At 42.9% G+C, this 16,109-nt stretch overlaps 1 protein-coding gene across 5 annotated transcripts in view; it reads right to left on the bottom strand.

The window, feature by feature from the left end:
• Positions 1 to 16,109, bottom strand: part of ABLIM1 (actin binding LIM protein 1) — a 328,840-nt gene that overhangs the window by 20,277 nt on the left and 292,454 nt on the right. For 4 of the 5 annotated variants that reach the window (XM_054033290.1, XM_054033291.1, XM_054033292.1 and 1 more), the window contains 7 exons: positions 10,012 to 10,116; positions 8,021 to 8,068; positions 5,509 to 5,655; positions 2,785 to 2,879; positions 2,513 to 2,618; positions 486 to 550; positions 124 to 184 (listed from right to left, as the gene is read on the bottom strand). In XM_054033290.1, the coding sequence (XP_053889265.1) occupies positions 124 to 184; positions 486 to 550; positions 2,513 to 2,618; positions 2,785 to 2,879; positions 5,509 to 5,655; positions 8,021 to 8,068; positions 10,012 to 10,116 (627 nt within the window). The remainder of the gene's footprint in view (positions 1 to 123; positions 185 to 485; positions 551 to 2,512; positions 2,619 to 2,784; positions 2,880 to 5,508; positions 5,656 to 8,020; positions 8,069 to 10,011; positions 10,117 to 16,109) is intronic. The other variant, XM_054033293.1, reaches the window with a different exon arrangement.

Genomic DNA, 16,109 nt, shown 5'->3' with positions numbered 1-16,109 from the left:
CGCAGACAGGAGATCAACCACATTTGCTGCCTTAAAAAGGAACTGCAGAAACCAAAGCGAGTGTCACAGTTCACTCAGGGACCAAAGCAAAACAAGAAAACAAAAAAACCAACTCAGCCTTACCTCGAACATCACCGCTCACATCCCCATAACTATTGTACTGACCAAAGTCTGTAGACACCGGCTGTAACAGGAAGGAAAACACGGTCATATAAATGCACAGTTCACATATGCATGAGTGTGCAGGTATTTCTCATACAAAGGCTTTCAGCTCTCAGGTCTTGCTGCATGGTACACATTTCTAGCAGAATCTAGTCAATGGGGAAGGGCAAGACTCTTGGTAGCAGGTGGCTTTTGTTCTACTGATGTTAGTTTTAAAAGACAGATTGATCCAATTTAGAGACCTGATGGGATCGACAGGGAAATAAATACCCAGACTGAACATTAACTCCACCTTCTGCTTCTCCACACTGCTGCCATCTTACCCTGTGCAGTCCATTTCTTCCATAGCCAGGGAGGGAGGAGGTTTTAGAGGCCGAGGCTTGTGAGGCTGAATGGGGAGGAGAGAAAAGTCTTTTAATAAAACACCAACAATCCACTGGAAACTCAAAGTCAGAACGTTTGGGGAAGCAGTTCTCAAACTGTGGATTGAGATACCAAGGTGGGTTGTGACCCTGTTTTAATGGGGTCACCAGGGCTGGCGTTAGACTTGCTGGGGCCTGGGGCTGAAGCCAAAGTCCGAGCCCCACCGCTGCAGCCGAAGCCCAAGGGCTTCAGCCCTCGCCCCACCCCAAGGGTGGCAGTGCTCTGGCTTTGGCCCACCTGCCCGGGGCAGCGGGGCTCGGGTTTTGGACCCCCTTCCCAGGGCTGTGTAGTAATTTTTGTTGTCAGAAGGGGGTCGCGGTGCAATGAAGTTTGAGAAACAGCACTGACTTTGGAAAGCAAACATTGAAAACATGGCTAAGAGCCAAATATGTACCCAACCTTCATTGGGAGCAGGATTCAAGTGAGTAGTAATGGTTGAACTTCAACCAGTTGGGGGCTTTGGCTTGGCTAAGCATCTAGCTCCAAAGCTTATCCCAACTGTGTTAGGAAATCTTGCATGACCAGCCGACAGGTTCCAGTACTCCTGATTTCATCTAAAATAGCAAGGAAACAGGCTCTCCTGTGGTATCACAGTGCTTCTGCTTAATGTCTCAGTTGATGCCAGAAAGTGCAGCGGCACGACGGCATTTCTTTGGCTTTCAATTTTAAGCAGGTGGTCATATATGTGGTCCTCCAGTAGCACCTCTGGAGTTAACATTGTAATTCATTTTCCATTACAGGGACTTTCTTCTTTCTTCCCCACAATTAGCACCCCTCTCCACTTCCTCGGCCACCCACAAATGTTGCCCTTGCAGTCTCTGGTTTAAGGAGACATTTAAAAAAAATAGGAGGGAGGTACAAAGGACAAGATGTTCTGGGGCTAAGGGATGCCGACGAAAGCACAAATTTGTCTGACCAGCAGTCCAGATCTCACACAAAAGGCAGAGGTGTTGCCGATTAGCACGGATGTAATGGTACAGATGGGCACGGAGAGGCTTCCATTAAGGTGACACTCTAGCTAGTGCATTTACTCATCTTTGTGAGCGCTGATATTATTAGAAAGACCCCAGCCCCGTGACCATGATCGGAGCCCTAGCTTGGTCCTTCTCTCCCTGACCAATAGGGGCTGGCAGTGCTGTAGAGACAGCCTACTCCTATAACGGGGAAGAACAGAGTCTTATTTTGTTGGGCAGCCATCCACTAGGATGATGGAGTAGTGGCAATGGCAGGTTCCACAGGGAGCTGCTCTTGACTTTTCTTGGCTTGGAGCAGACTTACAATGCAAGGCCCTGAGGGCAAGGAGAATTAAGTAAAACACATGAGGAATAATCCTTGGAGCTCTGAGAAGGGCACATAGGTGCACCAGGGATAAAAGAATATATTAAAAATATATATACAAAAAAGGCCAAACTCTTGGCTGCATCACTGACCTCCCTGTAAGGAAACAGTTAAGCACAGCTGATACTTTCGGCTTTTCTCTGGAATGTAATGCATCCAATTGAAATGCTAGCTTAGATAGACAGACATTGACTCGCTAGGGTCCAGCACTTTGGAATGTGTTGCCCTGCTCTCTAAGGCATTGCCGATTTCCTCTTCCCCCGTGGGAAAGGTTAAAAGGCTACGTGAAGCTCAAGTTTAGGCAAGGTGTGTTTAGTTTGTTGTAATTTAATAAGCTAGCCCACTAGTTTGTGATAAGGGTCCGCAGTGCAGTTACCAGGGCCAAACTTTACATCATACATGTATATAAAGAGTTATTCCTCCAAGAAGTTTCTTCTAAAATCCTCAATTTAGTATTATTTCTAGATTAAACAATAAAGCCAACAGGTATAGACCAAGATTTTCAGGAGTGAAAGCCCAGTATCCAGGCACACACACCATGTGGGCTTCCAGGGACCACTTAGAGATGGTTTTCACCTCTGTTGCTTACATGAATTAATTGGAGAATCATAACGACTGGCTGAAAGAGGTGGCCTATCGCGAGTCTCCTTTTCCATTTCTTCTTTTAATATCAGTTGCCCCAGACCTGAGTTAAGCTATAAATAGGAAGAGGAAAAAAATATATATATATATATATAAGCAAAATACAATGCTGGATTTGTTTATTAAAACAGTTGAAATTGCTTATGAAAAGTCTGTCCATGGTGCACAGTGGAGGATTTTGAAGATTCGGAAATAGCATTAAGATAAGGCTATAACAACCTTCATGAGCTGCTCCTCCTGTAGCTGCCGACGTCTCTGGAGCTCTTCATCTTCTTCCTCTCTGCCACTTGATCTGCGTCTCATGTCGGCTCCTGCTTCCATAAAACCATGGTACAAAGAGAGCTTTCTCATATCAGTCCCACAACACCAGAGACTTAAGGTCTACTACACAATACAACCTAACTTCGTTTGCTAAATAAAAAAAATGCAAAGATTGCCAGTAGCTTCCAAAGCCTTTTCAAAATCCACCCTTACCCAAAATGAACACTGAGCAAGTCCACCCACTGTGAGACCAGAAGGGTGCTGGCACTATCCACAGTGAGAAGTTATACTAAACAGAACATTGGTTCCCAAACTGTTTAGGCTTCCTTATCAGTTTAGGCTTAGAAGCCCTTGGTTGCACTAGACAGTGCATCCCACCTCCCACAGATATGCACATGCCTCAACTAGAAATGGAGTTTGGGCTATTCCAAAACCCACTTACATAGTAAAGAGGCTGGAGCTGTTTGAAGTCCCAGTCTCACCACTGCAAGATTGGAGTTTGGAGTAGCTAAAGCTTCACACTTGCTTAGCACATGCACAAGTGAATAGAAGGGGAGCAGCAGTGGTGTTCCAGGACCTAGCACAGAGGCTTGCAATCAGCTTAACAGGGAGGGGAAGCCTAGATCACCAGTCACAGAGGCTTGACCTTAAAAGCACTGGTCCATGTACCAAAATGGCCGAGAACAATAGGCCTGATTCTCTTTTACACTAAGGCCACTTTACCCCACTCTGAGAGCATGGAGGGGACTCAAAGTAGGTATGAATTATATTCAATCCACTTGGTGGCCAATTTAGACTGGCAAAGTAAAGCAGCTGTAGTGTAAATGAAAATCAGGTTCAATGATTTTTTAGAACATAGTCACGAACAGGCTGAATAACATGGCTACAGGCAGTTTTGATGACAGCAGTAGTCTCGCTCTATGGGCCAAATCCTGAATTCCTGACTAATTTTTCAATCAATCCTAATTCAGTCAAAGTTCTCATTATAATCAGATGGGAGTTTCTGAGTAAAAACCAAACCCTGCAATTGAATCATTAGGATGCTTAAATTCAACACAATATTATACAGGGAACTGTAAAATGGTGCTAGCGTGGAGGTAGCTAAAAAGGTTACAGAGGTTAAAATTTGTTTGCTAGACATGCCATTTTGCTGTCTTTCTGTAGAGTTTTCTGCAGAATAGGAGGAATACACATTTTTTATTTTTTAATTGTTTGGTCCAGTTTAGCTCTGTATGGAAAACATCAGACTCAGTAAAGCAGGCAACCAACCTAAACACAGACTCAAGATTTTGTTTTTAATCATGTTCATTAATATCCCATCCCATCTCTTACAGCTGGAAGGGACCTTGAAAGGTCATCGAGTCCAGCCCCCTGCCTTCACTAGCAGGACCAAGTACTGTTTTTTGCCCCAGATCCCTAAGTGGCCCCCTCAAGGATTGAACTCACAACCCTGGGTTTAGCAGGCCAATGCTCAAACCACAATATGTAAATGATACATTTATTGCTGAGTTCAGAAAAGCCCCGACTGCATTAGGGCCAATATAGTTTCTGCAGAGTCATGTTTAGTGTCTCAGGAAAAATAAAGCAACCTGAGAGCCAATGTATGAAGCAATTTTATTTAAAATAGTAACAATCAAGATACAGTCCATTGGCAGGTGGGTAATGGACTGGGAGGAGGTGATGACCAAAGTGGTCAACTAGGAACCCACCACAGATAAATAACACATTACGTTATAATGATCATTGGTGTTATAATGAAATATTAAAAATACCCATGAATTATCGACTTGATGTTACAGGTTGTGAAGTTTCAATTGGCATGTAGACGCTATTTCTAGTGAATTGATTTCCTCTACATTAGCCATTCATATTATTTGCCTCATCTCAAACCACTGAATTCCTAACCCTTGTTATGGTTTTATTAACAGCTACATGGAACGTACTGTGGAGTGTCAAACTCTTCACCCAAAACTGAAATAATCAACCTAAAGAGTTTGCTTTGTGCATCTCTGAAGAAATAATGTTTAAATTAGCTGTCTAGCATCCCTCCTGGTTGGGAATCATCACAAGCACAAAGAAAAAGACAAATTAAAAAAAATGATTGTGTATGTGATTCAAAGAAAACGCAATGAATGAGACACTGCAGTGTCAGGACACGGAAAAGAAAGATATACATTCTGTGGATACGGCGTAGATGAGAAACACAACTTTTATGATGGTCTCATTCAGAAGGTATCTATGCAATGACTGTTCCTTCACAGTGCTCATCATTGCCACAGAAAAAGCTACATGGACAGAGAAATGACATTCTTTACAAGTATATTTACTGTTAGCATAGAACTAGAATGTGAAATAAATAATAACTGAAAGGAGTCAGGCTTCTATGATGCATTCAAGACATTGAACCGCCCATAGCCAATTGCACAATATATATCTCCTCTATGGGAGAATGTCCATGTTAACAGTCCCAAAGTTCTTTTATGAGACCTGTTTTCTTTGCTATTATCATTTATAGCACAGACATGCACAGAGGCCCCAATCAGATTCAAGGCCTCAATGTGCTATGTGGTGAACAGAGGTAGACGGTTCCTGCCCCCGAGAGCTTACAGTTTCAATATTAGTCTAATTTATTTATATGTACCTCTTAATCCATGTCACTTAGTTCATTGATTTTTTGCATACCTACAGCCGCAAGTGAGGGAGGACCTGGCCAGTGGTCTGTCTCAATCTTTGGTATCTCGTTGGGTGCTGGAGCATGGGCTGCTGGGAACTTGGAGGACTTGATGATATCCTCGGAGGACTTGCTCTGTGCTGCCAAAGCAGTTGCATCTAGATGGCAATCAGGGGAACTTAGCTATGTTATAGCCTACATCAGTGTCATGGTTTTCCTTACTTTGTTAATATTTCATACTCTACAGCAGTTCAGTTATTAAAAGTGTATGCACTGATCTTTTGGCTTCCTAGTTTCAGCTTGCAGTACTTCTTCTGCTCATTAATGTCTTATAATCAAATTTATGCTCTCTCCCCTTTCACAAAATACAGGATTTCACTGGAGTAGCACACTGTTAGAATGATTAGACAGATAGAGGGAACTCAGGCAAATACGTCAAGCGGTATTTCGCTGTATCTCCTGACGATAGCTGATCATTAATGAAGACTTCAGTGTGCTGGCTTGTCTTCCCTTTAGGGCAAGAAACCAGGAATAGTTCAGTGGAGTTGCACTAATTTTAATTCCACCACATTTAAAAACATTTCCTATGCTTCTGTGAAAAATTGCAACAGTGAAGAGGTCTGCAGCCAGTAGAGAAAGGTGTTTATCACTCGAACATCTCTGCTGCATCTAGTAACTCATTCATGTTCAGTAACAAAAGTGAGCTTGAGTTTAGTAATAAACGTTAAATTCTGTTCAGATCAACTCATCAGGAAGATAGTCTTCAGAAATGAAATTTACCACTGTACTATACAGTATTTAAAGAAAATCTCATCAGGAATTCCAGAGTCTTATCTCACACAATCTAGAATTCAAATCTGGGCCAAAGTCTTTTTAAATTATCATATAATGCAGGGATGTGCATTGTGGTTTTAATTTGTTGACTTTCGACCAAAAAAAAAAAAAAAAAAAAAAATCAAGTGTTTTACTTTGTATTAAAAACACCCTTGTTACTTCCTCAAATGCAAAATATCAGCCTCAGTCAAGTCATTTTATTTTTGAACATCAAATCAGAAGACGATTCCTGGACCTACTTTCATTGAAAGACGTCTGCTAAGACAAGCAACTAGGAAGCCGAGGCAGATGTTTTTCAATAATGGATTCATTACATTTTAATGTTTATGGCTTTAGTCGGAGATTGTCAAAGCAACATAAGGAATTGAAATGCCCTTATTCCCATTAAAATTAACAGGAATTTCACATCCAAATCCTTTAGGCCGCTTTGAAAATATCTGCCTTAATGTGTATTGGGAATGTTGGCAATTTTAAGACGGGGAAGGTTCTATGCATGAACATACAGAAACCTGGGGAAGCTGGTCAGGGGATAACAAAAGCATGACTTCAAACAGTACTTACACATTAGAATTGGTGAGGTTAGTGGCTAAACATTCACATGTTAATGAGAGGGTGAGAAGACACATTAAAACCATAAAACCCCAAAAAAATAATATTAAGAATTTTTTAAAAATGAGAATATGGTTTAAAATAATTTTTTTTAAAAAGAGGCTCACTCTGCAGTAATGGGACTCTGGTTTCTAATCTAAGTCTCCATATTTTTTCCTCCTTGTGAGCTCAGCTGCTCTCTATTAGCTGCTCATCTAAAACTTATGATTCTGTCCATCTGTTACCTAATCCTACAAAGAAACTATACTGGTTGGTGTAGGACCTCCAAAGGCAAATGCAAGAACTCCCTCAGGAAGTATAGTCACGTGTGCTGTACCAACATAAAAAAGCCTTTTCCTATTAAACACTCTATATTCATAGCAGAAGGCAGTAGTGAATGAATTCAGTAATAACAGGGACCATGTTCCATAGCATCACGCAGTGGCAAATCAATTGGCTGGTCCCATTATTATTATTATTATTATTATGAGGAATGCTAAAACAATGGGCAGCTTGGAAAGAGGTTTAAAGTAACAATGAAACTGAATATTGGAAAAACAAATAGATTTTGCTATCCAAGCTGCTCCACTGGCTTTGACAGGCAAATCAGCCTCCCCAGAGATACACTGCATACAACACTTGCAACAATTCTACTCGTTCTTAGCTCTTTTAGCAAATTTGCATTTGGAATACTGGTCTGCCAATAAAAATCTCCATCTTTATGGTGGAAGCAAAGATTTGTACTTTATTTGCCCGAAACAAAAGTTAATACGATATAGGCTGAGACCCTCCAGTTGAAAAATCAGTCTTACCATGATGAATTCCTGTGGGAATAGGTACGGTACCTAAATCATGTTAAAGACACAAGGTGAAATCCTAGTCCCATATAAATCAACGGGAGTTTTGTCATCGACTTCACTGGGGCCAAGATTCCACTCATTCTTTTTACTTGGCAATCTGTCCAATAAAAGCTGCTTTTAAATGAATATTTCCGATTTGTAATGTGTACGTGAAACACTGGGTGTTTTCTGCTATGCCGTACAAATGTTTAATTGAGCAGACTCTCCTACTAAGAAAATACAGAGAGGAAAGAGGGTTTACCATGTTGTTTATAGATGGGTGGTTTCCTGTAAATGTTGATGCCTTGATCTGTGGAATTAAAAAGCAGAAATGTGTGAATATGGGGAAGACTTCAGCGATGAATAAAACCACAACACCAAACCAACAGACACACTAAACCAAGGAGTTAGCACAGGAAGAAGCCAGAAAGCTAACTCTAGCATTACATATAGCTGGGTTACTCGAGAAAATACTAGAACAGGTGAAAAGTCACAGACATGTGGTATGAAATCTTTTGCCATTTATTTTGCAACATGTTGATGCATCTAAGTCACGAGCCATTCATTTTAGATACTTAGAAGTTTATTAGTAACATAAAGGTTATAGAAGAAATGCAAGCAAAGGAGCTATTTTGATGGTGACTATGTAAGCAATTTGGGGACAGCAACCCCAAATGACTACATGCTGGAAAATTGTGCTTCAGCAATAGCAGCTTAATTTCCTCTCCAACCAATGAGTTGGACAGAGCGTAGAGCAATGCAGTGAACCTACAATTCACATTAAAACCTACTGACCATGTGTTCTAGTCTGCCATTTTGAAGAACAGCCAACTATTGTACTGCACTGGGCCAGAAAGATGCTCCATGCAAGGCTAATTAATGTAGTGCTAATACCAAACCACAACACGGACAGATTAAAAGCATTTCTATGTGACAAATATTGTACAGCACATCATCATTAGGCATTAGATTTTAACTGTAACCCCCAAAACTCTTACACAGTATTTCTATGGCAACCTCTTCAAGAACTGGGATTATTATTATTTTTTTTTAATAGATGCTGATTTAGTAACAGGCAGAGGTTCATTCTGAAAAAAACTTACAAGTTCTTCACAAAAACAACAGGCAAGGTGATCCAAAATTAATGCTACAGTGAAAAACCAAGTATAAGAATCCCATTATGCATAATGAGTTCTATTAGGGGCTGAAAATCTGCATTGCAAAATAACCATTTGCTACTGTATAATATCGATTTTGGTTACATTAGCACAACTGTCACAGAAAATGTTTAGAAGCATACAATGCACATCATGGGTCCAATGAACGTGCTAAAGGAGACAACTTTATCTTTGTATCAAGGAAAGGAACCTTACACATCTATGAAAATTAAAGTAAATCCTGCCTGACAACGCCCTACATCACTGACTAAACTAGGCAAATTCAGAACACAGAGACACAGAGGCATTTTTTGTTCCCGCTAGAGGACCACTGTCTCTACTTGAATAACATATCTGTAAATGCTACCAGGGTATTTAAGTCATGCGATAGATTCCCACCTGCCTACACTGGAAAGTTATAAATAGAGACTTTCCCTCATTCCATCTAAATACAGGAACAGGAAACTTTTCCACAGTGGAAAAGTTGTAAATTTGACTTAAAACAGTCTGTCCCTTGTAAACAGGGCATGTTGACTTTATGTATCCTTATATGGGAAGTCAAGTTATTGTACAAAAACAAAAAAAGAATTTTTCTCATCCAGTTAAAAAAAACAACAACCAAAATCTAACTTGGAATGGTCTTGCTCAAGACAAAGCAAGTCAGGAGTTGCCTTTATCAGATATGAAAATCACGAGATGCTTAGATTTAACTGCTCTTGCTGGAGAGCATCATAACTGCTCCAGGCCCCATTCGCCTCTCACATACACTAGTATAAGTCAGGAGTAACTCTTCCAAGTATGGCTCAGAGTTTGGGGAAGTGAGAAGGATCAGGCCCTAAATGGTCAGCTCACTGTACTGAACAACAACCCATTTCTAATGCTGAAGCACAGGGCAAGATAAAGCCACAATCCATCCCTCCACACTTGCTACACGCAAGACTCCTCTCAGCAAGGTCGGGAGCAGGTCCCTGTGAGTCAGAACTCTGTGTGCGCATACCAAGTAAAACAGCGTGAAATAATGGAGACAAGACAGAGGTGACAAAGGCTACATTCTACACTGTGACAGGACACCAAGACACAAAGTGCCAGCTCCTACCTGGAACATGGAAATGTTTAGGGGCCTGAACGTAAGTTGGAGTTAGAGGGCGGCTGTCTGGCCGATAAGGGACAGGGGAGTTCCGACCGCTGGACGGCTCATTGCCTCCAATGAGAAGAATGGAGAAAACAAAATGAGAAAAGGGAGAGCGATAAAGAAGCAAGCATAATAAAAACCCAACCAAAAGACGGTCAACTCAAAAACTCCAGGGAGGAAGAGAGGTTTAAAGCAGAACTAAAAACAAACAATATTCAACAGTCTTGACTAGCACTGGATGACTTTGCTTTTCAATATTCCTGCAGAGACAGAGATTCACGTTCAGACTGGAGTTGAGTTTTAAGCAGCTCACATTCATTCTGACGCATGCATGTTAGGAGCTGTGTGTTGGCAGCTTGGTGGTTAGATGGGCAGGACGGGAGAGAGGAATGGAAGGTTATTTGGCAATGGTTCAGAACAGAGATTGACAGTTTTGGTTATAAGTCACAGGCACGTGGTATAGTAGTTGATATGCAAACCCAAAATGAAACTGGTTTCCAAGCATGTAGAAGCAGATGTTGGCAGCTGGAATACAATTCCCTAAATCAAAGGAGCACAGACATTAGAGAAGGAAAAGAGCTGTTAGGTCACCTAGGCCATCTCAGAGCATTGTTCCCCACAACTCTATTAGCTTAGCCACACAGGAGTTAAAATTCTTAAACTTAGGTCTTCATTATACGACTGTTCTGACTGGAACATTCCTTCCCCTCCCAGCAGATCCACCATATTAATCCAGGCACCCTGAAGATTGCTGAAATGAGCCAGAGGCATCACTGAAGTGCTTATCCTCCCACCCGAGACACCAAGATTTGAGAGCAAGGTTTCCATCCACATGGCTGCAGGGACACTAACCAAAACTAAGGAAACCTTGGCCCCGATTCTCCACTCTCCTGCACCTTGTGACATCATTTACACCTGCGTAAAGTGGACGAGAAGTGCTCGCAAATCAAAATGGAACACCTGTGCACTTACTTTACCCAGAGAGAACCAAGCCCCTTCTGCTTTTTAAATGCGTAGAAGGGGACCAATGCCAGCCAGAACTGACAGAGACAGTCAAAAGAGAATAAGAGAGAAGGAAAAGTGGGCTTTAAAATTTGACAACCAGTGGAATTGCAGTTCCCAAAAGAGGTCACGTTTTCCAGTCCAGGGGTTCTTGTGAACATTAACCTGTATTTCTAAGTAATGGCAAGGCACCCAGAGCTGTTGGCTAAGTACCTTTCTTATACTTTATAAATCCAATAATCAGATAAAAGTATTTTTATTCCACCCCCCCTCCTTTTTTTTTTTACTACTACTAGAAGGGTGGCCAGTGAGCTGAAAATGCAGCAGAAGGGCAAGGCAATTCACTGTACATGCTACCCTAAGCGAGGCATGTGTTTAAATGCCAAATTTTCCAAGACGCCTCCACTTGTGCTTAAGGAAGTCATTTGCATCCTTATGACTTGTCTATGCACATGATGAATTGATGTACAAACACTGTATTTGGGCATGACTTGCATGCACAAAATGTGTCCATACAAATGCATGTGCAAACTAATATATGTACCACTATGATCGTTTTGGCCCTGTCTTGTTACACAGTCCCCAAATGTGCTGTGCCATCGGATGTTCCATGTGCTGTGGTTCTTCTATTTTAGGTTCAGTGTTGCTGAGTACTGTTCAGCCAATGGCTAATTTGGAAAACTACATATCAGCTAGGAGTAGCAGAATGCATGGTTATTTAAAGTGATATGGTTATGTGTGTGTGGCAATTCAAGGACGTAATATTGTGTTCTGAAGTTACGCTCTGTGGAATACATCATTTTGGTTACGTTGGCTTCTAACAGAAACTTGTTTCTATTAGAACATTATAAACTCCTTTTTATTAAGATCAGTGTTCTGTAGACTACCACCCCCACTATAAGTCTCAACACATAGCTAATTTGACATATTTTAAACTTGTATGCAGACATGTCATTCCCTCTTCCTGCTCCCACTGGTTGGGAGCAGTTGTGCATTTAGCAGGAAAAACATTTAATGAGAAAAGGTAATCAGAAGAGACTTCTTGAACTATGCAGTCTTGCAGCAAGCAGAGAAGCAGGTTTAAAATGAAGGGTTTTTTGTGAGTGAAGCTTGCAATCCAAACCTTGCTGTCAAGAGGTACATTTTATCTGCTGAATGTTGATGACAACATGGCATCAAGGTGGGACATCACTGACTTTCATCACCATTTTGACAGATGGGAAAACTGATATAGAGAGGAGTGACTGGAGTAAAGCCATTGGAAACTAGTATTCAAACCAGGGTTGGGAGTTCTGGTTCTCACTATCAATCCTGTTCTCAGGCCACTATGCACTCTTTTCTCTGTGCATAGAAGAGCCTTGGAGATCATTGACTGCCATGTCTGGTGTAAGGCAGAGGGTGGCTTTGCAAGAATGTGAATGTATTAGTGCCTCTATAAATAATTCACTGTTCTGTAAAGAACCTGAAGAATCCCATCTACACCCCTTTTTATATTCACTAGAAATTAGTGAGCACAATCACATTGACTAAATTGTGCTGGATAATCCCATGTCTAGGAACCCAGATGATATAACTAGTAAGTTATATAACAGACCCCATTGACAGGGTAATTGAACCAGGTCTCCCTGCACTTGTTGCTTCACAGATGACACCTGTCGCTAGTGATGAATGACGCTTCTGTGGATAGAAGGGAAACCCTCATCACTATTGCAGAGAATGGTGCACTTCACAGCACTTCTGTACCAGAGCCTTGCAGTGCTGCGTAAAAGCTTCAGATACTGTTACAGCAGCAGCCGCTATTTGAGAAAGTGGAGTTCTGTGTTACAACAGATCATTTACTCTCAACCTGGTTATGATGGTCTCTAAAAATTTGCTGAGAAGAGTTATACAGAATTATAGCTTGATTTGCTGAGAGGCTTAGACCATGACGGCTCTTAAGAAAAAAGGGGGTATGAACACTAGTATTTTAGCAAGAAGAGCACCAATAGGAACAATACATAAATTATATTGGCTCTGCATCATATATGTGATATGATATGATACAGAGTGAAAAGAATGAAGAATTTCTGGGCAAATAAAACTGTATTCTGGCACAGCATTTGCCCTAAATCTTTACATATTGCTTTGAATACTGTCCATAAATGGTTATGTGTAGTGAGGCGGTCTGGCCTCCCTCTGACCCAGAGGGGGAGGAACCACCACCTGTGCCCAGGTAGGTGGAGCCAGACCTGACTTGTCCCGCCTGCTGGAAGTGGGAAAGTGGGACAGGAAGTACAAAAGGCGGAGCCTCCAGCTCAGTTGGGGCCGAGACACCGAGGGAGACAGATGCATCCTGCTCGCTGCAGGCTGCTGAGAAAAGAAGTGCCCTGTTCCTAGAGGAACCTGTGTTCACAAGGGAGCTCCCAGAACTGCCATTGCCTATCTACCCCGAGGAGGCTGAGGACGCCCATGGAGCCAAGGTAGGGGTAGTAGGAAGTAGCCCAGGGACAGCAGACTACAGTCCGGCTGTGTTGCTGCCTGAACCCAGGTCAGTGTGTTGCGGCTGGATTCTCTGCTGACTCAGTGGCAGAACACTCTACTCTTATTAGGGCCCTGGGCTGGGACCCCTTAGATCCCACAATAGGCCAGGAGGTCTGTGTTAGCCTACCATCCGCCAGAGCTAGACTATTCACTGCTCTGCCCTGCCTGGGGGTTAAGCTCTTAGACAGTTTGCTGCCCCACCCTCCCTGAGGGTCTGGGTCCCTGAACTATCCACTGCTCTGCCCTGCCCTGCCTGAGGGCCAGAGCCCACACACTGCTCGTTAGCTCTGCCCTGCCTCAGGGCCAGAGCACTATAGACTGAGGCCTTGGCTACACTTGGGAATTCACAGCGCTGCCGCGAAGCGTGAGTGTAGTCGCGCCGCCAGCGCTGCGAGAGCTCTCTCGCAGCACTGTATGTACTCCACCTCTCCGAGGGGAATAGCTTGCAGCGCTGCGAGCGAGCGTGCAGCTCTGCAGGCTCTGATTACACTGGGGCTTTACAGCGCTGCACTCGGGGGGGCGGGGGGGGGGGGCGTTTTCACACCCCCTGAGCACAGCAAGTTGCAGTGCTGTACAGCGCCAGTGTAGCCAAGGCCTCAGATTCAGGATGCTAACACCTGGTCTCCTAATTTCCCCTGATAATAGGCAGCAATTTGGTGATGTAGTGAGGCAGTCTGGCCAACCTCCCACCCAGAGGGTAAGGAATGACTGCAACACCATTACATTAAGTCTATTGCCATTTAACATCTCGCTAGCCAGAGCAATGGAAAATTTGTTAATTCAGCATTTGAGTTAAAGAAAAACATGCAGATTTTGAGATGGTGAGAAAAAAAAGCCATCACACCCACCCAGCATGCATGAAGATAATCACATGGCTGAGACATGACATACCTATGTAGAATGAAGCTGCAAGGAAGATAGGGGGGGAAAAAGTAAACACACAGCCCGGGAAAAAATAAGCATGAAATGACAACATATCCTTATCAGCTCCTTATCAGCTCTGAGACCCAAGCCATAATAGTGACCTCAATCTGGAGGTCTATTGGAGAACATCTTTGCCAGACATGCAGGACATCATCTGAACAGTAATGACCAGAAGGTGGGTCATTCTTTCAGCAGAATTAAATTACTTTTCTCCTGACTCCAAACATACCAGGGACTCCTTGCTGAGGAGAATTTCTTTGAACTGGATAAATGAAATCAGCCGTGAAATTCAACTAAAAAGGAGAACATATTTATGATGGAATGGGAAAACCCAGCAGTAGCTAGTGAAATCTATAGTGCGCTTCATTTTCAAAACCTCTAGGACAGGGGTCCTCAACCCCAACAGGTATCAGGGGTCAGGCGACCAAATGGGAGAAGGGTGCTCAAATGGAAAGCCACTGCACTAGGGATGCTGCTCCAGGAAGCAAATGTTCCTTATCATGATACTTCCAGAGTAACATACATAATGGACATCACAAAGAGAATTCTGGGGTGTAAGTTGTCTCTACGGTCTGTCTTTGGAATAGAAAGGAAAAAAGTGTGCCTATGAGTGTGCATGTATGTGTAAAAATGGACTCACTCCCCTGCTTCTTCATCCACCCCGATGACCCGTGGCTGGTGTGCAGCCATTACGTGTATGCTTGTGGTTTGTGATTCCTTCCACGTCTGCAAAGGAACATGTCTCCTATTGCCTCAAAGATAAACCTGTGCTGTGGCACTTTGTAAACTTCCAAAGCATTGCAGCAGTTCTAGTTATGTAGCCACAAAGCACACTGGAGCCCTTCAGGGAATGGCTACACTGAGGCTGGGTCTACACTACCCGCCTGAATCGGCGGGTAGAAATCGACCTCTTGGGGATCGATTTATCGCGTCCCAACGGGACGCGACAATCAATCCCCGAATCGACGCTCTTACTCCACCAGCAGAGGTGGGAGTAAGCGCCGTCGACGGGAAGCCGCAGAGGTCGATTTTGCCGCCGTCCCTACAGCGGGGTAAGTCGGCTGCGATACGTCAAATTCAGCTACGCTATTCGCATAGCTGAATTTGCATATCTTAAATCAACCCCCCCCTGTAGTGTAGATGTAGCCTCAGGAAGAAGATGTGTTCTTAACTCGAGTTAGCTTACTCAGGTTAGAATAGCAGTGAAGACACAGCAACTCAGCTTCTAACTCAGGTTAGCAGCTTAAATTCAAGCCCATTAGGGAGCCTGGGCTGGAACTCAAGCATCGTCACTACTATTTTAACCCAAGTCAGCTAACCTGTGCTAAGAACACACCTTTCTTTGGCAATGTAGCCATACCCTCAGTCTGCCAGCACTGAAGGAAACAAACCCCTAGGAATATGAACTCTAACAGGCAGGGGATGAGGAGAAAATCGGAAGTGGTTTTAATTTATATAAATAATTGGGATGAGTCTGGGAAGTGGAATTCAGAGACCTTCCCCTTCTCTTAACTATTTCCATCTGTTCCCTTTCACTAATCCTCCTCCTAAGCTCAGGTAACCTTATGCTTCAGGGATCAGCTGATCACCATTTAGAGTCAGGAAAAACTTGTGTA

The sequence above is a fragment of the Malaclemys terrapin genome, chromosome 7, assembly GCF_027887155.1.
Source record: "Malaclemys terrapin pileata isolate rMalTer1 chromosome 7, rMalTer1.hap1, whole genome shotgun sequence".
In the NCBI taxonomy this organism is placed as follows: domain Eukaryota; kingdom Metazoa; phylum Chordata; order Testudines; family Emydidae; genus Malaclemys; species Malaclemys terrapin.
This window is presented reverse-complemented; position numbering and strand designations above follow the sequence as displayed.